This window comes from Ambystoma mexicanum, chromosome 5p (assembly GCF_040938575.1).
Source record: "Ambystoma mexicanum isolate Mex_15411 chromosome 5p, UKY_AmexF1_1, whole genome shotgun sequence".
In the NCBI taxonomy this organism is placed as follows: domain Eukaryota; kingdom Metazoa; phylum Chordata; class Amphibia; order Caudata; family Ambystomatidae; genus Ambystoma; species Ambystoma mexicanum.
The window spans coordinates 1,349,009,693-1,349,036,596 of record NC_090930.1 but is presented as its reverse complement, the minus strand read 5'-3'; the positions used below and the strand labels follow the sequence as shown (position 1 = coordinate 1,349,036,596).

The window sequence follows — 26,904 nt, the reverse complement described above, 5'->3', positions numbered from 1 at the left end:
TGAAGGACGGAAGAGGATCTAGATGGACATTGTGGCTGCCATCAACGTGGAGGGGGTGGCAGTCCGCGACATTCAACACGTCCGGAAGCGCTGGGGGGACTTCAGGTCCAGGACCCTCAACAAGGCCTGGCGCCTCTTGAAGGCAGCGGATGCTGAGGGGTGCTGGGTCCGCCTAAACAACAACCAGAGGAGGGTACTGGAACGTATACGCCCTGCGCTCCACCTTCAGGTACTTGAGAGGCAGGCCCATCTGGATTTGAGCGGTAAGTGTACAAGCGTACTGATTGGATGCTGTGCATGTTGAGGTGTGGCAGGAGTGTGCAGGTTGCACATATGTCTTTGTAGGGCCATGTATTGGTGTGTATGTACAGGGACATGAGGCTGCCGCATGTGAGTCCTCTCATGTGTGAGACACATCAATGGTGTATGTGTTGGTAAGCATGCTGGCCAAATGCAGTTGTGGGTGCACACATTTTAAAATTTCTGTGAATGTACTGTGGCATGGTTGTGGTGTCACACATGGATGCTGCTTCCACCTGCATGCATCTGCACTATGTACATTTGCATGTGTGTGTATTTGACAAGTGTGCAACTGTGATACACCATGGATGCATGTGACACTGACATGAATGGCGATGTTATCACTGCGACAGGTGGTGGAGATGTACAGATGCATGTATGTCTGGTGGCGTGTGTGCATGTGTTCTGCACTCCTCGTGTTGCATGTGATGTCAGGCTCACCTTCGGCTGCTCATGGTGTTGTTTGTGTATGGATGGTGCTGCCTGGTGCAACATTCCTGTTGATTTGCTCATGTGTGTGAGTTGAAATGACATGTGTGTTGGGGAGTGTGATGCCATGTCTGAAGTTTGACACTGCCACTCATGTACAACTGTCATGTGTGTATCAGACCATTGTACAGTGCCCTGATGCGGTGTCCGGTCAAATGGTCGAAAATAAAAGATCGAATGACCATTTGATAGAAAGTCAAATGGTCGAAAAAAAAAATGGTCGAATTTTTTATTTATTTATTTATATATATTTTTTGTTTTGTTTGGTAAAAAAAACTAATATAGAAAAAGGGGGGTTGGAGGAACCCCCCCATAAAAACAAAAATACAAAAAAAAAAAACAACCATTTTTTCGACCATTTGACTCTCGATCAAATGGTATTCGATCATTTGGTTTTCGACCAAATGACCTACAACCCCCTGATGCCTGTGTTCTATCTCTCCCTGTCTGCAGCGTCAACTGATGAAGAGGGCAGAGACGGTGCTGTGGAGCAAAGCGGCAGGGATCGCACCGGAAGCGGAGACGCAAGGCCCGGCTCCCCTCCCATGTTGTCATCTCGTCGGGGAGTGAGGAGTCTGCTGCCGCATCCGTGGCCTCAGCTGCCGAGGGTAGGTCCAAGAGGCAGAGGTCGGAGGTGGACTCCTCGGCAGCAGAAGGGGCAGCTGAGACCCCACAGGGTCCAATGGAGGAAGATGGCACAGATTCATCCAGGTTGGTGGGGGTTTGGTTGTGGAGGAGGCTGTGGAAGGGACACACACAGGGTCTGGAGGGGAGATTCCACTGGTGCTAGTGGTGCAGTCCAGGGGCAGAGACAGGAGGCAGCACAGGCCGCCGCGGAGGTGCCTGTGTGTAATCCTGTCCCCGATCCTGTGACTGCATCATCCCGCACCAGCACGGATGCCTACGTCCAGACCCGTTCTCAGGGAGGGGATGAGCGCACAGCAACTGGCCTTCCTCTCCCTGCGGACGTGGCAATCCGGGATCGTGTTGAGCCTGTCCTGGCTTGGATGGCGTTGCCTCAACGGGGAATGCGAGATGACCTGCAGTGTTTTCGTGAAGACTCTGCACATCATCTCGGATGCCTCTTTGACCACGTCGACCTACTAGGACGGGTCACCAGGGCTGGATTCCTCCATGTGCTGGACCTTCTACCGACCCCCTCCTCACCTGAACCCCCTATGCGCCAGTCATCCTCCGTGCCATCTTCCGGCCCATGTATCACCTGGGTACCCTGTGGAGCTGCCTCTGACCCAGCGGCCAGGCTGGTGGAGGACACATCCCTGCCACAGTCAGGAGTCGGAGGTCCAGCAGGGGTGGCCACACCAACAACTGCACCCCAGCAGGAGGAGGATGTGTAGGCATCAAGAGGCAGGGCACAGGCATGGCAGCAGCAGGATCAATGTGGGAGCGATGATGGCTCAGGGCCATCAACATCAGAGGGGCAGGCATCGGCCGTAGGGCAGGAGGACCCTGGATTGGGAGTGTCTTCCGTGTGGCAGCGTTTGGGCCAGCAAATAGATGCGGAGCGGCGGCGGGCGGAAGAGGCACGGCTCACTATGGTTAGGGCGGAGCACTCCATGCGCAGGGCGCTGAGGCGGGATGAGTGCCTCGAGGCAATTCGCAGGGAGTTGGAGGTGGACATGGCTACATCCCTGCGAAACCTCGGGGACATGGAGCAGGCCCACCTCCAGGATGTGAAACAGGAGTTTGATGATGCCCTGGCCCGGGAAATCAACAAGTGAGCCGTAGGACTTGCCCGCCGCCATTGTATATAGTTAATTAGTGTTAGGTTTCCATTCTGTTTTTATTTATTTTGGGGCGCTCGGACAATGCCCCACCTTTTTGTATATAGTTGTTCATTAGGTAGGGTTTTTGTAGGTTTCCTTTCAATAGTTGGGCTCATGGACCCTGGATTTGTACTTTGTATATAGTTCTACACTGGATTTCACTTCTTTTTTTTTCCATGCATCAATGGTTTTGTCTTATTTTTTCACTTTGGATTTGTTTTGACGGACAGACACTTTGGACCCCTGTGTTTTTGGATTGACTTGGATTCTGCTTTCACACATTTTTATTTTATATTTTGGACATGCAGTTTTTTATTTATTATTTCCATTAATGTGTGTTTCATTTCATTCCCTTGCTTTTGTGTTTAATACATTTTTATTTCATACGTCAATGTGTGGTATTCTCTCTTTGGTTTCATGCATGTCACGATGTGTGTTTTCTCAATCACTTGCACCCATTGTGTGTGTGTGAGGGACATGCGTTGATGTGCATACTTGCCATTTGGGATGATTCATGTGATGGGGATTTCAATGTGGGGTGGATGTAATACTTGGTTGTGTGTTTGGACTGGGATGGTGTGGTGTGTGATTTGAGTGGCCATAAGGCCCATGATTGTGGATCGTGATGACGTGTTAGGGGGGGACATGAGTCGGGGCCTGCTGGCAGGTGCCTGTCAATGCTGGGTGGGTGAGTGGGTGGGGGGACATGAGTCGGGGCCTGCTGGCAGGTGCCTGTCAATGCTGGGTGGGTAGGGATGCAGGGGGACATGAGTCGGGGCCTGCTGGCAGGTGCCTGTCAATGCTGGGTGGGTGGGGGTGCAGGGTGACATGAGTCGGGGCCTGCTGGCAGGTGCCTGTCACTGCTGGGTGGGTGGGGGTGCAGGGGGACTTGTGTCGGTGCTCACTTGTTCATGGTGACATGTGGGCTGGCTGGGGGGCATGGCCAGGGGTGCAGGGTAGTCCCCTGTGTTGTATGCTGCCTGCAGGGCCTGGGGAGGGGGGAGAGGGCACACCTGGGAGGACACACACTGCCAATTCGTGTTGGGGCACACGTTCCCCGCTCGCCCAGCAAAACCGCGTGTGAAACTCCCCGCACCCCCTCAGAATACACGTACCCCGCTCGCCCAAGGCCTATCACGTGTACAACTTCCCGCGTACCCCCAAAATACACATACCCCGCTTGCACAAGGCCTATCGCATGTGCAACACCCCGCGCACCCCCAAAATACATGTACCCCGCTCAACCAAGGCCTATCACGTGTAAAACTTCCCGCGCACCCCCAAAATACACGTACCCTGTTCGCACAAGGCCTATCGCTTGTAAGACTTCCCGCGCACCCCCAGAATACACATACCCCGCTCGCACAAGGCCTATCACGTGTAAAACTTCCCGCACACCCCCAGAATACACATACCCCGCTCGCACAAGGCCTATCGCGTGTAAGACTTCCCGCGCACCCCCAGAATACACGTACCCTGCTCGCACAAGTCCTATCACGTGTAAGACTTCCCGCGCACCCCCAGAATACATGTACCCCGCTCGCACACGGCCTAACGCCTGTGAAACTGCACACGCACCACCAGAATACACGTACCCCGCTCACACAAGGCCTATCGCGTGTTCAACTTCCCACGCACCACCGAAATACACGTACCCCGCTCACACAAGGCTTATCGCATGTAAGACTTCCTGCACATCCCCAGAATACACGTACCCCGCTTGCACAAGGCCTATCACTTGTAAGACTTCCAACGCACCCCCAGAATACATGTACCCCGCTCACACAAGGCCTATCGCGTGTTCAAATTCCCGCGCACCCCCGAAATACACGTACCCCGCTCGCCCAAGGCCTATCGCGTGTACAACTTCCCGCGGACCCCCAAGATACACGTACCCCGTGCCCCACTCGCACAAGGCCTATCGCGTGTGAAACTCCCTGCGCAGCCCCCAAATACACTGTACAGGCTCTGTGAACTGGTGCAGGGTTAGCGCAGCCCTTTGCGCTGCATTGGGCATTTCAATGCCTTATCCTTGCGCAAGGGGCGTTCTTGAGGGCATAACTGGCGCTGCGGGATGTTCTCTGCGCCAGCGCTCAAAATGGCTTTGATATTCCATGAATATGCGGTGCGCCAGAATGCTGTTTAGCGCACACGGCTGGCGCACGCTGGCGCACACTACCTCTCTGCGCTGCTTGCGTGCGCTGCCTCTGCGCTCAAATCTATGAATTACCCTGTTAATGTTATTGGAAAGGACGTTGGTGTCTGTTCTGGAATGATTTAGGGAGATAATACTAGGGAGGTTATTTTGCTGTTTGTAGGCAAGTGGCCTACTCTTATTTGTAAAGAATATTGAAAGTAATAAAGCTAGGACACACCATTCATTTTTATTTACTTTTTAAACAGAATATTAAGATCAAAAACAGCCTGGTTCTTGTCCCAGAATTTCGGGATGTGATTGTGGTGGTAGGCGGTGTTAGATCAGGGGGTACCTCGCTGCACGAATACAGAAATTAGATAAAATCATCTTACAAGTCATCGCTACTGGAGTGGTGGGACATTATCTTTATTCATGGTCTCTGGAGGCCCCACATGAAGAACATGTTGGCAAGCAGCAATATTATTGCTCCTGAAGTAGTTGATAGTGTCTACATTATATTGGATAATCTTGAACATTCATTGATCAGAACCAGCAGGTGTTACCTATTTTCATTCATCTGAAGAAATGTTCTGCTGCTACCTTTTGACAGATTGCCTCTGGTAATTCTGGCACATTCGTTGGGGCTTCCATTTGTACTGCTCGCTTGTGCATTTACAGAGGCGACATGCTCCCACTAACATGACATCCATTCCAAGGGACCATTTGGTGTCACAGAATTGCCATTTTCATTGCCACAATTCCTCTATGCCCCTCATTCATAGTGTCAATGATATGTTAAAGCAGACTCTTTGGGAACACAGAATTGGCCCCTTCACTTCTTTCAGTAAGTACTTTTTAAGCACTTTTATGTCTTCCTTGTCTGCTTATAATGCATTTTTGTCTGCCATTTGTTGTGAAATGCCTCCTGCACTGTTCGCTCATAAACATATATCCCTCTTTCAGTGTTGAAATCCTTGTTTGTGGTGTGTTAGAGTGCATCTGCTTAGCTGCTGTAACTCCATTTTGAATGCAAGCTACTGGTTTTATTAGTTTGGGCTATTAGATGTAGCTTGCAACACCAATAAGCCAAAATGATTGCATTGGAGTACAGCTAGGGAGGAATAGCATGTGAGGAGGGCATAGGTAAATTACACATGAGGCGTTACACGGAGGGCTCTATCATGAGGTTGGCGGTATCCCGGTGGTAATTATGTTGGGATATTGCCAACGCAAATAGCGTTACCGCTACTCGGTCTGGCACTGTTAGCGCCGGATCACGAGTAGCAGTAAGCCTGTAAATGTCAGGTAAGGACAAAGGCAGTGAAAATGGCAAGGGAAGTGTGCACAAAATCACATAGTGAATAGCTTTGAGTCAAACAACATCCACACAGGAACCAAGACTCACGTATACTAAACACAGGAGTGCAAACAGAGTGTGACAACAATACAAATATATGAAAAGGGATGTGGGGTAAGCAGTTAGAAGCTCTTTATGACTGCAAAGAAAGTCGGCAAGCTCCTTACCCACAATTGCTATTACAGGTACTGCCAGCGCTAAGCCCATGTAAAGGGAAAGCAACGACAGGATCTGTGATCTAACAATCTTGATGGTATTGAATAAGGAAACTTAAAAACAGTACTCGCGAGGACAAGAGATACCACTTGAATGTCAGCAAGCCCATGATCCCTGTTGATCAAACAGGGACCCAGAAAGGCTATAACAGCAATGGGAGGATAACTAAATACATAACACTCAAGACAAGGGGCAAGAAGGAATAGTGATTACAGAATAGTGAGGAAAACATAGGCATTCACACAGGAGCTAGCTACAACAGCGCACCACACCTAATAATCAATGGGAAATAAATGCAGAAGTGCAAGGGAAAACATGGAATGAATTCCAAGAGAAAGTAAAGGAGCAGGGAAAAACGAAATTACAAAGGCAAACTTCCCCCACCCATCCAAGGAAAAAGGCAGGAAGCTAATCTATAAAGAGCAAAGTCTAAAGCATCATGGTTTACAGCAGCAAAGGACAAAGTCAAAGAAATATAGAACACAGGCAAACTGGGCTGCACCAAAAGGGAAAGCACTGAGAAATGCTGCCTGCAAACAGAGGAAGACAGAAAGGGAATCTTGGAAGCAGAAATCAAATAAGCACATACATTTGAAATCCAAAGATAAGGAACAGGGAATAGAAACTTGGAACTGGGCACAATGCTAAGAACAAGGAAAAAGGGACCAGTCACAAACAGGAACACTGCATCAATGACCAGTGCTGGACTGAAGCAAACTGAGGATTTTAAACCTGCTTAACGAGCACATGCCACAGGTGTGCTGCTTGCTGCACCTGCAGCCACAGGTGTTGCCTATCCTCCACCCAGCCTTGTCCTGCAAGGGTGGAGATGAAGCTGTGGGCCAGGCATTCTGGGAAGCATAGCCATTTGATTAAAGCAGCATACTGGCTGCCAAAAACCTGGAATGGTTCCGGAAGGGAAGTAGCTTGGAAAATAAGGATTTAGCGTTCCCAATTTATCACAGCACTGTAGCATGAGGTTCGGAAGGAAAGTCCAGTAGGGAATAAACCCCAAATCATGCCCCCAAGTGGTGGGAACGGGCGCAAAGGGAGCGAATCGTGACAGTAAATCCCCATTCCCCATTACACTCAATGGGTTTGGGGTGGAGCTATTAGCACCAAAACTGGGCGGAAAGGTGACATTTTTACCTCCCGCAAAAAGATGGAAGGTCCAACTTTCTGCCCCATGCTAATCCCTATGGTCATTCCTGCCCATTCCTGCCTCTGCCCGCCCAAAACACCTCCTTATGAGAACTCTTTGAGCTCACTTTAATCAAAAGTCAAGGGTTACCATCATGCTTTGCATTCAAAGTGCCTGCCAGTGTTTGTTCAGAGTCTTCTGAGAGTTAATTACTTCATTGGAGTTATATACACACTACTGGTGTAGCCTGCCTTCAGCCACTTGATTTATAAGTGCTTTGCATGTCCTTCACTGAAGTCCTGTTAAAAACAAGCATTGATAAAGCCACTGAACTCCTGTTTAAAATAAGCATTGGAAAAACCTACTTTTTTTGGTATTCACGTTTTTATTAGTTATATCAAAGTCAGAAAAAGAATAATACATAGATAACATTTATTCTCACCCCATCCCACCCTAGTTACCTTTCCAGCCCTCTCCCTGAAGACCATTCAGCTTATTACATCACTTCCAGAAAGTGTGTAAATGGATTTAAAGACGTTTCATGCTTCACTTCTGTTTAAAAATTGAACTATTCCTTGTGCCCCTTGTTCACGGCGAACAGCCTTTTGACCATCACATAAGTGATATTTGCAGCTCTCTTTCCTAATCCCAACTCATGAGTTTGCAATGTTAGGCAGGAGGTGCTGAATGCTTGTCATATAGGTTTGTGTTAATAGTAGCTCAGCTTTGCATTTGCTACCCAGACTAAAAGCAGGAATGGTAATATTCCCCTCACACCCGTCGCCTCTGTTGCATTAGAACTTCCTGACAAGGTCATATGAAGTAACAGGTGCCAGTGAAAAGGCTTAACCAATAGTTTCTGAACCTCTGACCAGAGACAAATCAGTGGAAACTCTGTAGCTTTTAATACCAAAAGCCAAGTCTCCCATCTTGAAATCACCAAGCTGTGTGCATCCAGATCTATATCTTGTAGGAAATCCTGGTTCCTGATCGCTTGCTTGAAACTCTCCACTGATGTGTGCGGGACGTTGCAGAGTTTGTTCTGGTGTTCTTTGCATCGGGCAGAGTCTTCAGTGTAGTGGTAGCATGGTCTGTTTTGTATGGTCTGTTGGATGGTCATGATTTTCTTTTTGAAGTGGTCTGCGAGGTCAGTGCATAATTTCTTCGATGGTATTGCAGTGTTGTTACAGCCGGGTGGGTGTTTTATTTAGTTTAGGATTTTAAACAGGTATTTTTGGGTGTTTGGTGCTTTGAGGATTCTGTTGTAGTATTTCCTTTTTGCTTTTTGTATTTCCTTTTTGTATGAACGGGTATGTTGTTGAAGCTTGAATTTTTTTCTGCAGTCTTTTTTGAACCTCCATTCTAGTTTAGTTTTCGTTTTTTCCTTTTCATGGTGCCTAGTAGTGGGTGAACCATTTTGCCGTCGCTTTTTTGCAGGATGGATTGAAAGGTTTTTCTTTTGCGATCTTGTCGATTGTTGTGGTGATCCAGGTGTGAAGTATATCTATTTTAGTGTCTAGGTTAGCTTCGCCCATGGTCGTTGTTTGTGGTTTGGTGATCTCCAGTCGTTCCGTTAAGTTGGAGTTTTTTATGGTTCTCCAGTTTCTTTTCATGATGATTGGTAGTTTTTCTTGTTTCTTGGTTATTGAGGAGGGCAGTGTGATTACGACAGGGATGATGAGGTGGTCGCTCCAGAGAATCTGAATCGGTGGTGTTGTGGCAATTAGTTTTCTCTTGGCGAAAATAGCGTCTAGTGTATGTCCTGCTGTGTGGGTTGCTCCTTTGACCAGCTGATGTAGTTCCATTGTTGTTAGTTGGCTAATAAGAGATTTTTGTGAGGTTGTGGTTTCTTCATCGAACCAGATGTTGAAGTCTCTGAGGATAATCAGTTGGTTACGCTTGATAGCTAGGTTAGGATTTGCTCCTATGAAGTTGTCTATGAAGGCCGCATCGTACGTTGGTGGTCTGTATATCGGGATGAATTTCAGGTTTGTTCTGGGGTTTGTTGATAGACGTATGATTAGGGATTCACATTTGTTGATGGTTAATGGGTCTTCTGATTTAATGTCCAGGTGTTCCTTGTGAATGATTGCCAATCCACCACATCTTTTGTTTTTCCTGTTTACTTTGATGCACTTGAAGGTATTGGGCAGACAGTTATTGAGGGTGATCTTGTAGTTGTCATCCAGCCATGTTTCTGTTATGAAAAGGATGTCGATGCCTCCTTCACTTAGGAGGTCGTAGATTTCGGTGGCGTGTTTGGATATTGATCTTGCATTGATTAGATTGCAGTGGATCATTTTGATGTCATTTGGTTTCATTTTTGTTCCCGGTTTTGGTTTGTGGGTGTTCAGTTGGGGTGATTTTATGTTGCCTCCGAGTGGTAGAGGTTCTGTGAAGGTGGCTTTGCCGCTGAATCGGTCTGTGAGATTGATAATTGGGTTGCTGACTTCTATTGTTTCTTCATCTCTTGTCATTTGATGTGGGTATCGATAGTCCCCATCTGTTCTTGTGATGTAGGAAGTAAGGTGGTTGACATTATCCCACTCTCTTTTCTGGTCCCCTCTTTTTTTGTTTCGTTGCTCGGGTATTTTTTTTTATCCGTCTGGAAATGTTGGTGTCGTTGGAGTATGTAGGTTCTTTGGTTGGTGCGAGGTACGGTGTAAGGTATAAGGATTTTTCTCTTGCGATGTTTGTTCTGTCGATAGAATTGTTATACGGGGTGTGTTCTGTATTGAAGGCATCTTCTGCCGGGGTCGGTTGAGCTTGTGTATATGTGTTATTTGGGCCGTGCTCCTTTTCTCTTTGTCTGCGTCCAATTCTGCGTCGGGTCTTTTTGGTTTTAGGTGGGAGGAGTTGTTCTGGGTGTTAGACTTATTGGGACAGTTTCCAATTGTGGTGCCTCGTGCCAGGTGTCATGATGCCTACCCCCGGAGCACCAGGCCAGGTCCAGCACCCCCGGGAGCAGGCATCACGCCCCCGGGTAAAAGCCCAGCGGCCCTTTATAGGGGCTCTTTGGACTCTGTCCTGGCGCCGTTGGCGCCAGGCTCATGTTGGACATCAGTCCTGGCGCCATAGGCGCCAGGCTCATAAAGGGAAGTGTTTGGTGCACTTACCTGAAGCAGACCATGCTGCACACTCACCTGATGCAGACCATGCTGCATGAAGAACCAAGCCAAATGAGGCTTAGGAGGGACTATTTTTCTGAAGGAACTATTTTGTTACTTGGGTGGGGCTGTGGAAGAATACTCACCTGGAACTTCTTCCAAGGCTATTTAAGCCACACCCGGACAGCCACACGTGCTTCGCGTTGTTCTGCATCCCAGCAGCTGAACGCTCACCGTGTCTGCTCCTGCACCTGGACTCCAGCCACGCCCGCCTCGAACCTGGAACACCTGTAAGGGAATAAGAGAAGAGAAAGGTGAAAACCAAGAACTATCTCAACCTTCTTACCTGCATCCAGAATCTTCACGCCAGCCTTCCTGAAGGAAGACTTCCATTTAAAAGCACCACGTTGCTCGCTGCAGCGCCGTGCTCCACTCACCTGTTCCCGAGACGCCGCCCGGCTCCATCGCGGCTCTCAGTGCCAGTCGCCACATCTCTGCACCGCACCTAAGGGAGAGAAGAAGAGACAAAAGGTGAGCAAGGGAACACAAGAGGAAAGCCGGATTTTCAGCCATATTACTTACCGGCTATTCTTGGTAAGCCATTCCACATCTCGGGTCCGCGCCTCATCTCTGGCAGGTACCGCACCCCGGCCCCTATGGGGAAAGGACAAAAGACATTACTGGGGAATTATAAAGACATTTAGAGGGGTCGCCCTCATCACTGACTCACCTGATTTTACCCCGGCAATTTAACCCCTCAACGCATCGCCTTTGTTCTGCACCTGAAATAAAGGACAGAAAAAGACAACATAAAAGGAGGCTCACACTTGAACTTTTGCATCTTCATACTTTCGGCGTATCGCTCAGTAAAGTCAAGTGGATTTGCCAGCGCCATTCTGAAAACCAGTGAAGTAACTGGACGAACGCGCGCCCCTGCACCAGAAGCAGGATGGAGAGTTCATCCTTCCAAACCATAAGAAGGATATTCCTACGGGCCAGACAAGCAAGATTTGGGGGTCCTGTTCAATCGGTGGTCCGAATTCTGCGCATCACGCTTGAAGAGGCCACAGCAACCCAGACCAGACCAGCGCCTCCGTGGGAGCCAGGTGAGCGTTACACCAGGCTGGTGTTGATTTTAATCCTAGATAGTCCCGTCTGGTTGTTTCCAAGGGTGTGTCTTTGTTCGGTCAGTTGCGTCTTGGGTCAGTAGGACTTTGTTCTGTCAGTTGGTTCTAATCCTTTTAAGTTGTTCTGTATGGATGTTTTCGAAGGTGTGTCTTTGTTCAGTCGGTTGGGTATGGTGTTCCTCTTACAATGGGAGGGCTGTCCTGAGGGGTATTGTACGTTAGAGGTTGGGCATATGGATTTGGCTAAGGGTGCAGGTAACTGGGGAGGGGATTATGGTAGTAGTTTCTGGCATAGGTGCTTGCTGGATGTCCTGGGTGTCAGGTTCCTAGGATTCAGTTGTAGCAGCTACTGATAATACCTAGACAACTGAGGTACAAGAGGTGAAGAGTTTAGAATTTTACAGGTGGTTTACAATGAGATTGTATTCTTGGGTGTGGGGTATCAGAAGTCTGAGGCAATGTAGGTTTTCGACAAGAGCCAAAGATGATTGAACAGCTTGATTTCCGATCCTTGGACAGCAGCGGGTAGGTTTGGTTCCACAAGGCAGGCAGTGATCAAGATAGGGACATCAGTGTATCTGGAGAGGCTTTGGCTTCGCAGATGGCAGTGGGTGATCAAGTATCAGGTTGGGGACATCTGGGTGACAGAGGAGGTGTAGGTTTGAGGTAGGTAGGTGGTAGTTAAGGTCAAATTGACGCATAGATATTGGGAGGAAGGTTCAAGGCTCTAAGAGTGGCCGGCAGCAATTAAACACCTAGACTGGGAAACCCAGGCAACAATTGAACACCTAGGCTGGAGTACCTGGATAGCGGGAGAGGCTCCGGCCTCACATTGTGGCAGGTTTAAGTTATGAGATGGAGGTGGGGACACCTAGAGTTGTCTTTCTCACAGTGCCCGTTCATACAGGAGAGAATATTTGGACCTGAAGGTCCTATATTGAGGTGGAGAGGCCTAGGTTTCAGAGTACAGTTTATTACAGGAGAGCACGCTGAGATTCAAGAGTCCTGCATAGTGGGAGAGAGGCCTATGTTTCAAAACGCAGTTTCAGGTGTAATTTCAGATGTGGTTTCAAATAAGTGAGTACACTTAGAGGGTCCTGTATAGTGGGAGAGAGGCCTAAGTTTCAAATGTGGTTTCAAATGTAGTTCACATGCAGTTTCAATGCAGTCTCAAATATAGGGAAGCACACTTAGTAGGGTGTTGTATATTGGGAGAGAGGCCCAAGTTTCAATTGCAGTTTCAAATGTAATTCAAATTCAATTTCAAATGTAATTTCAAATGCAGTTTCAATGCACTTTCAAATACAGGGGCACTCCTGGAAGGGTACTGTATATTGAGAGAGAGGCCTAAATTTCAAATGCAATTTCAAATGTAATTCAAATTCAATTTCAAATGCAGTTCAAAAGCAGTTTAAGTGCACTTTCAAATACAAGGGGGCATCACTTGGGGTGGCTGAATATGATTAATAGTGCAGACGCAGACTCATCACTAATGTAGAGCATTTCCTTTTCTATAAACTTGGCTTCAAAAGTGATGCATTTACAGTAACTCCCTTACTGAAGTTTGACACCATTTCTCAAACTGTGAACTGAGGTTCAAGAATGTAAGCATAAAAAAAGACGTTTTTCACTGCTTTTTATTTACTTATGCTATGCTGCCTCGTTAGTTAGGCAATTCATTAAATCCTATGGTATGTCGGTTATTATCATAACTATAAAGAGCTAAATTTAACCATCTCTTACCATGAACTGTGATTCTAATTTGAAGTTATGTACTGGAAAAAATTTCTATTTTTATTCTTCCATTTTTGTTGTATCAATTTAGATTTTATATAGAAATGTGTTAGACTGTGATGTATTTTATTAATGAATTGTGATTACTGCTGTGTTTTATGAGTCTTTCGTGATTCAAAATAAACAGTTATGATGTTATGAGAAACTATGTCCGTCGATGAATTATATGTCAAATAAAACATTAAATCTAGACTACAAATGTAGATTAGCATGTTCGGATAAGCACAAAAGAAGCTCCTGCATTTAAGGAAATAAGAGCAAAGCTGAGTATAAGAGAGGTACTTTTTACTGGGAATGATTCATTACAGATAGCATGTTGAACTAGTAGTGTAGACCAACAATTAACAATCTGCTTCATTAGATCATGTGGAAAATGAGATTGTAACAAAACTAACATATAGTATTATATGATATGATATGGCATTTATAACGCGCCTATACACAAGTGTTTCAAATATACAATAGGCAGTCCAAGTAAATACCTGTAATGCAGCTCTGTGTAATTTACCTTGTTTATGTAGAGAGGTAAAACAGATGGTGCTCTAACAATGCAGAGAATTCTTTCAACCATTTTCGAAACTTCTGTGTCTGTGTAAGACTCGCATGGCATACCAACAGCTGAAAAATGATGCAGTTCATATTTGGAAATTTCTTTAATTATAAGACATGCTATTCTTTCAGGAACCACATAGCTTCCAAATGTAACGTCTTTCCAAAGGTTAGCGGTACAGCCATATTCCTTCAAGGCTCTGATGTAAACCGAATCAGCTACAGCAGCAATAACATGTTTATAGTCAGGATGTAAAATGTTTTGGTCCTTTACTTGTTTTGTTACACTCATTTTACTTTGTAGCATTTTTTTCAACAATGTATTTATGAATTTTTCAGCTATTGTTCTCAATTCAGGTTGCAATGTACTGCTGGCTCTTGAGGATTGAACAACATTGCATGACATAAAGATTTTTGTTAAGATTTGGTTTACGATTCCTTCCACAAAAAAAATACAGACTCCATGTTCTCTGGCTTCAACTGTGTGACACAGAGGTGGCAAACTACTCAAATAATTCAACACCCTTTTAACAAAGTAACTGGATTCTTTGCCTAAATATTTATTGGATAATATACCAGAAGCATGGCATGGCTGAAAAGGATAATTGGACATACTTGCAAGCATTAAACTAGCTACTGTTTGTGGCAGGCCTTTGCTTTTAGTTCCAAAATGTTTGTAAATAGACCAGTGAGAGCCACATAGCTGATAAACCTTACTGTAAATAGCCTCAACAATCTTTTCTGCGGTTTTATTATCTTTTGGATGTATATAGTCCCTTTCTCTGTTATCGTGTGCAATATGTATTTGTTTTTCAAAAATACTACTTGTCAAAGCAGATAACAACAACTGAGTAATTGATTTCACTTGAGAAGCTAATGTAATATCTTTTGAGCTTGTAGCCATGCCCGTACAGTTGAAAAATAGCTTAATTAGAAATTTGGCTACAATTTCATCTAAAATTGTGCATGACAGCACAATTAACTGTGGATGTGAAATGTGATTTAGATTTTTCTGTAGTGTGTTTCTGACACCTGTTTGAAGAAGCAATGTAGTTTGAACACTTGTTAGAGGAGTTTTACTTTCTAGCATATTTGACAAGGAAAGGCATTTTTTGCTTGCTTTAATTAGATTTTTTACAACTTTTGAAACAATGCTCTTGGAATCTAGTGAAGTGTATGAAAACAGCGATATATCTTCATTAAAACTGCTTTTTAACTTGTATTCTGAAATCTCGACCCTAACAAAACAGATCATTTTTTTAACAAATGCATCGCTTTGACAATTTAGACATCTATACATTTTGATGTCATTTTCATATTCTTCCAATATTTTACTGACAACAGAGTTCACAACCACATCCACTAATTGTCTATTGTATTTTTCATTACAAATGTTGGCAATTTTAACTTGTGAGCTCTCAATTTCTACCAGCAAAGAATTCACAAATTGTAAAACCACTTCCTGGAGCCGAGAATATGATTGAGATACATTGTTTTCTATCAGGATATGATCCAAAATTCTGATAAAGAGTTTGGATAAAATGCCTGAAATTATTTCCTCCACAAACACAGAGGAATATACACTGCCGTGATTGTTGCCTTCACTTTGTTTTTCAGACATATGAGTACAACACTGAATATGTTTGACATCTCCTGGTACAGTTGGTGTTGAATTTGATGACAGACATGTTTGGTTCTTCTGAATTGCTGGACATTTACATCTAGAAATCACTTTTATTAAGTAATGTGATGTTTCTTTAACTATATTGCTTCTTCCACTATTTATTTTCTCTTGTACTACCACTTGTGTTCCATATTTTTTCAGAAGTTTATTGTAAATTTGATCAACTATGTTTGATATATTCTTTTTCGAATACTGAGCAAATGTTTCACTCCATTTGAAAGTAATATCATGGTTAGAAATGTCATTCATGACAGCATGTAAAAATGTTAAGGTTGTTTTTCTAAATTCAGAATCTGATAAAGTGCCTTCATATATTGTACAGTCGGTACCAACAGCAGCAAAGAATTTTGAAATAAGTCTGACAAGAATGTCTTCCACACATCCACGAGATTGCCTAATTGAAGGTGACACGTCAGGCACATCTTGTTCTCTGGCCAGTGTAACATTTTTTAAAAGTTTCTCAACAATATTATTAGCTTCTAAAGTTACATACTGATGAGAAGATAACTCTAATAAATGAGATTGTTGTATCTGATAATCAGTGATTTCTGCTAATAATAAACAATTTATTCTTTCAGCAAAAATATTATTGGGAGTCATGATGTAACTTTTAATTGCCTGTTGAGTCCCAAATGCTTTTAAAACCTTATGGAAAATGGAGTCAGCAATTCTATTGACATCATTTGTGGTTAGTAAACATCTGATAGTCATTCTGTCTGTTTGTACAAACTTAACTGGTGATTTAATCAGTTCTTTAACCAGATAATCAACACATTTAAGTGTTGTTGCCCTTGGAATAATGTTGGGTTCTTCCTCATCTTCTAAAGGAACATTTAAAGCACAATATATGTTGCAAAGCAGTTTAGAAATAACATCTTCTAAAAAAGAAGCCAAATAAACAACATGGGATGTTAACTGTTTCCTTTTTTGACAAAGAGGGAGAGGATTGGTTGCTGATGACACAATAGCAATACTATTATCTGATGATGTGTGTGGTCCTTTTGCTATTTCTTCAGAAAAATACTGTTGTAGATGATGTGTCATTTCTAAAATGATAATTTTTGCTATTTTCTCAAGAACTGTTTCAATGGAGGCTGCAAATGCTGTTTGTATTGCTTCTGGTGATTTATAAATATACAAGATATTACCATGAACCAATTCAACAACTTTTTGAATATTTATTCCTGTTTGTAAATACTGCTTCAAATTTGAATTATTTGCATTCCATGTTTTATAATCTGCAATGTTACATAGAACTTTATGCTTTAATTTTGCTGCAACCACATTAAACTCATCTTCAGATAAAATATGTTCTCTTTCTGACTGTGCAGTAATATTGGGAGATGAAGGGAAAATAGTAGATAGTAGATTGTTAATAATATCTTCCAAACATGTATTAGCAAAAAGCAAAGCTACGTTCATTGATAACGCTTGCCATGGGTTACCTGATTTGCTAATATCGCGTATAACTTTTTGAATAATATTATCAGCATCTAACATTATGAATGAATAAGAAGTCAGATTTTTAGAATCAATGTTTTTTACTGCACAGTTAGACATGTCTTTCAGTACTAAGTCAATCATTGTCTTAGCAAACACAATACTATTGTTTACTAAGGCTGCATAAACTCTGTGTTGAGATCCATATTCATGTAATATTTTGCAGTAAATTGAATGAACTATTTTATCAAAATTTGCTTTCTCTTTTGTTGAAAAGCACAGATTTATTTCATCAGTTTTTACAATTTTAATTTTCAATTGTGTAAGGTAATCCAACATAGACTTTAAAAATCTGAATGTGTGCTCAACTAATTCATCTTCATATGGTTCTCCTTCTCTGTCACACATGGCATTAATGGAGGAAGCAAAAAGGATTTTACATACAAGTCCAGAAAGTATGTTCTCTAAAAATGAAGCCTGGTAAACTTGATGTAAACAATACTGTTCTGGCTTTATCAAGTGCAAGTCACAATGTTTGGGATAAATCTGATTTATTTCATATTCCAACTCTTGTTTCTGGAGTTCTGAGGATGATCCTGCCAGTTTTGGAGTTAGCACACAAGTGCTCTTTGATGTTGAATACATTACAGGATGTGTATTATTGATTGTTTCTGCAGGAGTAGCGAACATTGGATTTAATTCAGGTTCATTGCTTATCATATTCAGAGAATGTGCTTGTAGACCCGACCTATCTAGTGCTGGCTTGCATGCAACAGTCCTGATTGACTTGTCTGTCAAAGATTTGTTTTTCAAGTTCACATCATAAGTGAGTGAATACTTCATTTTTGGTGAATGGAGCTGCTCTACTTCAATATGCGTGTATTTTTCATTTTCGCACATTTCAACAACTTTAGGAAAATTATCGTTATTTGGAGCTTGCCTCATATCATATAACACATCTGTAGGTAGTTTGCTTTGCCCAGTCTGGTTCTTTTCCTGGCCTTTCTGAAAATTAGATGCTAATTCTGGCAGTTTAGCAGTTGCCTCACCTGTTGTCTTCGATATTGCGCATTGAGCAACATGATTATTTGCCACTATTTCTGCAGAAGAGGCTCTGGCATGCTTTAATTCAGTTCCTTTCATTGTTAAATTTGGAGAGGCTGTTAGAGGGCATACATTTTCTAATACTGCATTTCTTGCACAATGACTGTCTGGATGGTGTGAGACAGTATTGTGCTTGAAGGTCATATCATGACACACATCATAACTGAGTGAATACTCCATTTTTGGTGACTGGAGCTGTTCTACTTTAATTTGTATGTATTTTCCGTTTTCACATATGTTTTCCCCTTTCAATAAATTCTTTCCATGGGATGTTAATTTCAAACCATTGATTGACTCATCCTTTAATGACATTTCCAGCCCTTCTGAATTAAAACCAGATGGTGGCAAAGGTGTTTTGTAACTATCTGTCACTGATTTTTCCGGAACTTCATTTATAACCTTTGGATATGATGGAGATATTTGTTGTTCATTTTCTGATGATTTGTGATTAAGACTCAGACAAATTGTTTCATGTTTAAAGTGTGGTCTAGAGTTACTAGCACTGCTTTTTGAAAGGGCTTTATCAAATTCAATTTGTTTCATCACACCACTTTTCAGTTGAACTGGTACAAGGGGATTTAAACTTCTATTAGACACCTGGGCTTTCGGCACATTAGGCACTTTGTTTTTTAATTCAAAAGTAGTAAGGGATGGCGACGCAGAATTCAAATGTCCAGTATCAGTATGGTTGGGATTGTCAAATGAACAACTTGTAGTGGTACACTTGAAAAAGGAAGACTGAGGAATACCATATGTTTTATTGGATGAATTGTGTTGCCCAGCAGAATGCTGTATTTGATGAGTAGCATGTTGGACAGGTAATTGTAATCTTTGGGGTTCTAGACATGCCTTTATATGCAACATTTCTGCTTCTGAATTTATTTTACTATTGGGTATGTGTTTAGACATTGAGATATACATACACTTTTTGTCTGTAGGTAATTCTTTTTTTGCCAATATCCTAGGTTCTTTCTGCCTTTTCTGATCCTCATTTCTTTTGTCACATACTGCAAAAATACCATGTTCATCATTTATGGAATGCTCCACAGCATTTTCCTCCCCTGAGTAATTTTGTGAACACTTTGTCTGATTTTTCAATGGTGTACTGGCCTGTGAAGATACATTGCTAGCTGATTTACATTGTGATAGATTATTTGGCGGGTTTTCCGAAGGGGTCTTTACACATATTCTATCCAGGGCACATGCTGACATTTTTGGTTCAATAAAAGTGTCCAAATTAGATGATCTCTGCGATATAGTTTTCTCTTGGTTGCCATTTTCAAAATAATGTATCATTTCAGGTTTATGAATAGTCTGGGTTTTTTTACTTGTGTCCACTGCAATTACATTTTTAGATGGCATTGGCAAATCAGTTGATAACTCAATGGCAAATGTTTCTATTTTCTTTGCATAATACGGAAGTAAAGGAACTTTTTTTTCCTGTGTAGCTGACATTTCACTTTTTGAAAGATTTGGGATTTTAGAAATATTTTGCAAACATTGTTTTCTATTTTGTGAGTTTGCACTTCCGAGATGCATTTTATGCATACTGTTTTTGGTTGATCTAGGTTTAATTTGTGCTTTTCCATTGGTTTTTGCATTGTGTGGTTTTACCACTAAAGAAGTGGGTGGAGGGCCACTTGACTGATGTCTGGGTAATGTGAACTTGTCAATGGGGGAAGCAATTACTTTCTTTTTTCCATAACGTAAATCTGTAAGTAACAATCCAACAGTATTGATCGCTGACGTGATGTTAGATAAAGGTAATGAGTCGCCGCCTAAGGCTGTTTTGTGATATGTTTCTAGTTTTAACTGATTTTCAAATACTTGGAGAATGTCATGCAAAACATATTTTGTATAGTCCGCCAGCACAGATTCTGACACATATACACAAGACAATAGTTTTTTAGGATCCTGTGTTGAAGAAAAGCTTGGAAGAATTAATAAAGGTTTGGACATTTTTATTTTATGGAAAATTGTTTCTTTCATAGGTTTGTTTCTTTTACAAAATGAAGTGAATTCATTAAGCCCAGTGGGCTTCCAGCTTGGCTCAGAAACTGAAATCTGTTCTAATCGGGAAGAAATAAATGATTTAAAATGATCGCCAACATGTTGGACTAGATCCTCAAATTCTTTTGAAGGAATCTTTTTACCATTTCCATTGACTTCTGAGCACAGTTTATTTTTTAACATGAAACAAGTGTTTTCCTTTTCTCCATCCGCCAGGCCAGACCAGTGAGTCTTTGCAATGTGAGGAAACTTATTTTCTATAATAAGAGCTTCCTCTTGGTGCACCTTTTTTAAAATAATGAAATATACTTTTTCCAGTGTTGTTTCAAGAATTTTATTAGCTTGCAACAGTGCTTCTGATTTGGATTCAAATGTCAAAATGTCAATGCAAGATATAATGTTAGGCTGGGTAACTGACAGATTACATGCATAATGCATTGTTCCCTTAATAAAATATGGGAGTGAAATAGGCAAATGTCCTAAATCTGTGACTACCCTCTGAATAATCTCTTGTAAAACATCTTCTATTCTGGTCAGACATGAAAATGTCTCTTCTCCCTTATTTCTCTGCGTTGCAATTATTGCTTGCAAAATGTTTTGCACAGTCTGCTGCTGATAACGGAATGCACTACTTGACTTACTTTTGGTTGTGGTATCAGGAACCAAATGTAATGTTTTTTCTTGTGAATGCATAATTTTGTTTTTATCCTTCTCAGATAAAATGTTGTTTTTGCTTGAAACAATGTTACACTCATCACATTCACAATTTACACATGATATTTGTGAATAATTAGCGCCAACTCTAAAACCATTCTTCTTCATCTTAGTTATTTCAGCAGTTTGCTGATATAGTGGAGCATTCTGACAGACTCCAGTCATGGAAGCATTTATATGATTGCAGTTTTTGTCAGGTGAAATTATCTCTAAAATAGTGCTAACAATGGACTTTGCGGCAATACTTTGCTTGCATAATTTGCTTTGCTTTGAATCTCTTAGTTCTATCGTCTTATCCAAGTCACTTTCAATTGCTGTCAAGATGGAACCAACAATTTTTCCTGCATTTACATTTAGAACAGATTGTGAATGATCTGTTATGGGTAACTGGCATGAGGTGTGTGTAGATGGTAACCTCTTTTCACCTATTGGTACTTGCCCTGTAGCTGATAGTTCACTATGGTCTTCATTTTCATTACAAATATCATGAAAACAGTTTTCTTTTTTACTCTTAAGATCAGCAATGAATTTGGAGTCTATTGGTAAGGATGTAAATGACTTCAATCTACTTGCAACACTTTTAATCATATTATTTGCAGCAGCGTTTGGTAAATCTGGTGTTCTTGAAGAATCAGGACTGCTATTTTTTGAGCCTCTCTTTGTTGGAGATAACAAATTATCCAGTACAATGCCAACCATGTCACGTGAAACAAATTTCACATCAGGTTTAGAAATGAAAGTGTTTGCTTTCAAAACATCTATAATATGTTTATTTGACTCTGATCCAAGCTTATGATATACGTTGTGATTGTTATGATCAGAATTTACATACGCAATGTTCTCTATATCATACATTCTTCTTTGAAAAACATCATTTAAAACATGTTGAACAGTGTTGCTGGTTTGAAATTCAAGTTCCTGTCTAAAAACAGGAACTTTGCTAAGATTGTTTTCCAGCAAGACATGTTCCTGAGTTTGTGATTTCAAAGACATGCCATATTTATCTACGTCTTGCATTGTATCCAAAATGCCATTCACAATTATACCTGCAACAGTGCTCTCTTGTGGCGGATTACTGCAGGGTGGAATAGTCTGTATTTCATTCTTGATTCCCTTGAAAATAGTGTTAGTTGCTTCTTTTGCATGTGTATGTAATTTTGTCAGAAGCAAGTGGGAAAACAGAGTATTTCCATTTTCAGTTGGTGTATCATGGTTGTAATTAGGAGAAACTGAAAAGTGTGTTCCTTCGTCCACATAAGATTTTGATATACTTGACTGATAATGTGAACCCAACAAATGAGAGCCTGGCTGAACCCCAGTTAAAGTTGATGTTTTTGCTGATGTATTTGTATTTTGGTTCCCCAAACTAAATATGCATTCTACTTTCGCTGCAGCAAAGGTCTCCACTATATCGAGGACTGTTTCCAATACATCATCCATAAAATTATAAATGAGAGGACTCTGGGTTCTTAAATCACTTTCACTATTTTGAGCATCTGTAAGTGTAAGTTTGTTATTTGAGTTATTTTCCATTTGATCAGAGATGTCTTTTGTGAACATTGGATTTAAACAATATTGAGTTGCTCCTTTGGTTGATTTTTCACATAGATTGTTTATTTGTTCAACAATAATTCTGCCATGAACAGGGTGTTTGTATTCTTTTAAACATTGAGTGGTATTTACATTTGTATTAGATAGAAATGCACAACGCAACTTCTGAAATATCAATTTTACTACATCATGTGCAAGAAATGACATTTCCGAGGAAGAAATTAATGTGTCTGCAGTTTTATTATTCAATTTCAAGAGTGCTTCTGTAACCTCTTTCTTGTATGATTGATCAACATGATTGGGGTTATTATATATGTGAGGTAAAAGCAGATCCACAAAATAATTTTGAAAAATGTCAGTTACAATTTGCTTAACTATTTGTATGATTTGAGAACGCTGTGGAGCCTTAGATTCTTCTTCAATCTTTTGAAAGATATTTCTAAAAACAAATTCCAGATTATTTTGTAGCTGCATCAAACCAGGATTAGAAACAGTCTGTTCCTGGTTGGCAAGATAATTTAGACCATAAGCAACACCTGCGGATTCGTTTGTTATTTCTTTTTCATCTCGTTCCCAACCAGATGAAACAAAGATTTCAGAATAGCTCAGACACTGCTGATCTTTTTCATTTTTGGTTTTCTGAAGCTCTGTTGAAGCACCAACACTTTTTGTATTGTTTGCTTCAGTAGATGAAGTCCGGCTGATTGAATTACAAATGCTTTCAATTGACACTTTTTCTTCAGTTTGCTTATCTCCACTTGAGAAACTGTTCTTTTGTTCCTCATCTATTGCATTACTTATCAAGTTAAAAATTGCTTCTGACACTTCGCGTGCATATGGATATAATTTAGGTATCAAAGTAATTTCTAGCGCTGTGTCTGTACCAGTTTTCTTTTCAGCTATTTCATGTTCACGGTCAGACTTGTAATCTAACTGTAGAAAATGGGAAAGTTTCTTTGAAATGACATGTATCATATTTTGCCCAATAGTAGTCATGGATGCTGACTTTGTGCCAGATTCTTGCACATGGTCTTTTTTGACAAAAACATTTACAAATGACATGTCAACCTCTACAAGAGAAGTCAAACAGCCTATATCTTCTTTTAGTAACCACAGATCTGCACACAGGCCCATAAAAGGGCTGTTTGCTGTGTCAGGAAATGCTCCTGCTTGTTCAAAAGCCACACTCAGCATTTTAAGCATAGACTCTGTAATATCAATTGTGAATAATAAGACATTGGATTCAGAGAACAGAGGTATAGGTTTCAACTGACCTTTATCATTGTAATTCTTTAGACAGGAATGACACTCTGCATCTTCCATGATATGTGCTAAAGTGTTTGATATTACAGTCGTGGCTGCCCTTACTATGGGGCACATTTTGTTTATACATGCAGCAGCACTGTGTTCACTTATTTTTGACACCCTTTGTAAAAGGGGATGCGGACTTGCTTTATCAAGCTCATGGTCAGAAATGCTTTGTGAAGATTTATTTTCCAGTGTATTTTCTGGTGTATTTATAATTCCAGAAGTAATTTTAAAAGCATGTTGTATTTCCTTTTCAACTTGCTCCTTATTTTGTGTACCATGCGTTGCTAAACTTACACAGCCATGAAGATTTAAGACCACAGGTTTGTGAAGCAATGTTGCAGAGATTTCTCTAGTATCATTTGTTTGTCCTTGAGAGCCTAATTTAACATATGATGCTTCTGAAATTAAATCGCAGATTTTTCTGATTGTGTTATTTTCAGTGGTGGATGTTATCACACTTGAATCCTTTGCCTGATTTTCATTGGCTGCAGCATTTTGAATGGCATTTAAAATTGCATTTAAAATCTGTTTTGCAAATGCATTTAAATCAATTTGCAAAGGTAGCATGTCACCTTTCATTTGTATAGTGGTACCCGTGGTTTCACAGAGATTTACTAAGGAACCTTTATGCTGCATTGGTGATGATGGTGGGGATGCAAGTGACATATCTGCATTTGTAAACATCCTTTGTGAAACCTGTACTACTTGTTTTTCTTCGGGCTTTGCTGGGATTTTGTTAATGGATATATTTCTAATTTGATATTGCTCAAAATTTGATTTCGATTTTGACTCAAGGAATTGTTTTAACTCTGTTACAATCATGCGTACAATAAGTTCATATATATCTCTTAAAATAGTAGACTGTGCCACAGATTGAAGAGGACATACAGTATCAACATCCTCAATAACATTGACAAATTTGTTTTTGCCTTGCTCTTGATTTTTCTTTATTAAAATGTTCATAAGCTGAAATACATATTCTTTTGGAACTTCGTGGATTTTATCCATCATGCCTTCCTTGTATACCTTCAGGTCAGCACATAGTCCCATAAAAGGTGCACAATTTAAGGCAGGAAAATCTATGGTATGTGAAAGGATATTATAGTCAAAAGCTAGACTGAGCAACTTAAAAATAGATTCAACATTATGAAGAACAAATGCCAGGACATCAGTTGCAGCAAATGGGTGTTTGGCATTCAAATGGGACTCTGGTGCAAATTTGAACGCAATTTCCCAATCAGCAGGACAAAAGTATGAAGAATAAGGGAACTTCTCATCTGCCATTATCTTTGCCAAAGTATCATTTACAAAATATTCTACTGTTTTTATTAAAGGTCGAATTTTGTTTTTACTTGCCATAACTTCTATATCATGTAATGTGTTTTCACACAATGAGGTACTGTCTGATCTGTCATTGTCTGAGTTACGTGATGCTTCAGTCTCTGAACTAGAAGAGATATGAATAGACGCTGAGGATTCTTCATGTTCATTTTCTGAGAAAATGACTTTTTCATTGAAATCATCTAGTAGTTTTTCTTTTTCTACTTTGTAATCAAGAGTACATAGTTGGGGACTTATCTGTTTTGGTTCTGGTGTAATAATAGGGCAACGCTGGTCAATTGGGATATCTTGCAATCCTTTTTCTGTGGCTTCATATGTCACAGTGTGCACAATGTCTTCACCCCTCAAAGCATTTACATCATTTAAGATATTAGTAATCAATCCAAGCAAAACAACTCTTTCTTGCAAGGGAAACACGTGTTGGCTAGATCCTTTTGCATGATTGTCCTGGTCAAGTTCTTTCAGAATGCTTCCTAAAATGCTTTTCAAAATGTCTCCAATACAGTTAAATAAATCAGTTCCTGAACGACTCACATGCATTTGGTTTTGTTTCATTACTCCTGTCACATTAAATGGGTCTAGTATATCTCTTTGGTTATTAGGTTGTGTTTTTTCTATCACTTGATTGAATACGCTTCTACTTGTGCTTCGAAGTTGCCGAGTAAAGATTTGTGTTTGTGAATTTCTAATTCCAGGCATTTGAGATATATTAATAAATGTTTGCTTGGAAACAGCAAAAGCTTCCAATTTGTTAGAGACAGTGTGGATTATTTCTTTAGTAATTCCTGACACAAAGGTCACAGATGGTCGTTTCTGACTATTACTACAAACTTGTTTTGGCTGTTTAATAATTAGTTTACTCCTTGAAGTTTTAATAGGTTCTTTGTATTCTTCTGGTTGATCCAGCGGTATGGTGCTGGTGTTGCATGTTTCCACCACAGCAGACTTCAGCTTAACAAATATATTTTCTGTAACATCTTTGGCAACATAACTTACTTCAAGCTTGGAGATATCTTTTTCTGTCAATTCAGTGGGTACCTTCACTTTCGGTGGATACTCACTTACATGATGGTCTCTTATGAAAGTAAAACAGTTATCTGTATTGTTGTTGACTAAGGAAAGGGAGTAGTTCAGCTCTTTTACTATGTTTTTAAAGGTGCTTTCGATTACATCCTCGGTTATTTTTCTCATTTGTGGTTGAACATTTTTTAAAACACTTATACTCGCTTTTAACATGTCCATTGGAGTTTTACCCACTTTCTCATTCTCATTTGAACGTATCCTTCCACGTTCACAAAGTTCAAAACATGGCTGAGAAGATTCATCTTCAAAACCACTGCTCGTTGGATGTTCATAATTTGTTGTTTTCATTTTCAGATCAAGAGGTGTTACTGCAATCATCTGAGGAGGTTTAGTTGTAAACAGTGGATCTTTGGTGCATCTGCAAAAAAACACACATTTTTCCTATTTAACTGAATCTAAACACAAAAGATACTGCATGGATGTAGTTGAATAGGTAAAGTTATAATCTCCATACGCAGTTGTTATATAAAATTCATTGTATCCATGTCTGTTGGTCAGCATAGCTTTCACAATAAATATAAAACATGTATCATTTACTTATGCACACATTAAAAAAATAAGAAGAAAGTAATCTATTAGGGTAGTTCACAACTCTCAGAAAAAAATGCAGCCTTTTAGGCAATATAAAAGGTTATAATATCCTATCACACAAACCGTTGTAC

The 26,904-nt window shown here is 41.0% G+C and overlaps 1 protein-coding gene across 1 annotated transcript in view; it reads right to left on the bottom strand.

Moving 5' to 3' along the window:
- Positions 1 to 26,594, bottom strand: part of LOC138481559 (fibrous sheath-interacting protein 2-like) — a 380,784-nt gene extending 354,190 nt beyond the window's left edge. The window contains exon 1 of the mRNA XM_069613745.1: positions 13,964 to 26,594. Within this exon, the coding sequence (XP_069469846.1) occupies positions 13,964 to 26,560 (12,597 nt within the window). The 5' untranslated portion in view covers positions 26,561 to 26,594. The remainder of the gene's footprint in view (positions 1 to 13,963) is intronic.
- Positions 26,595 to 26,904: the final 310 nt, after the last annotated feature.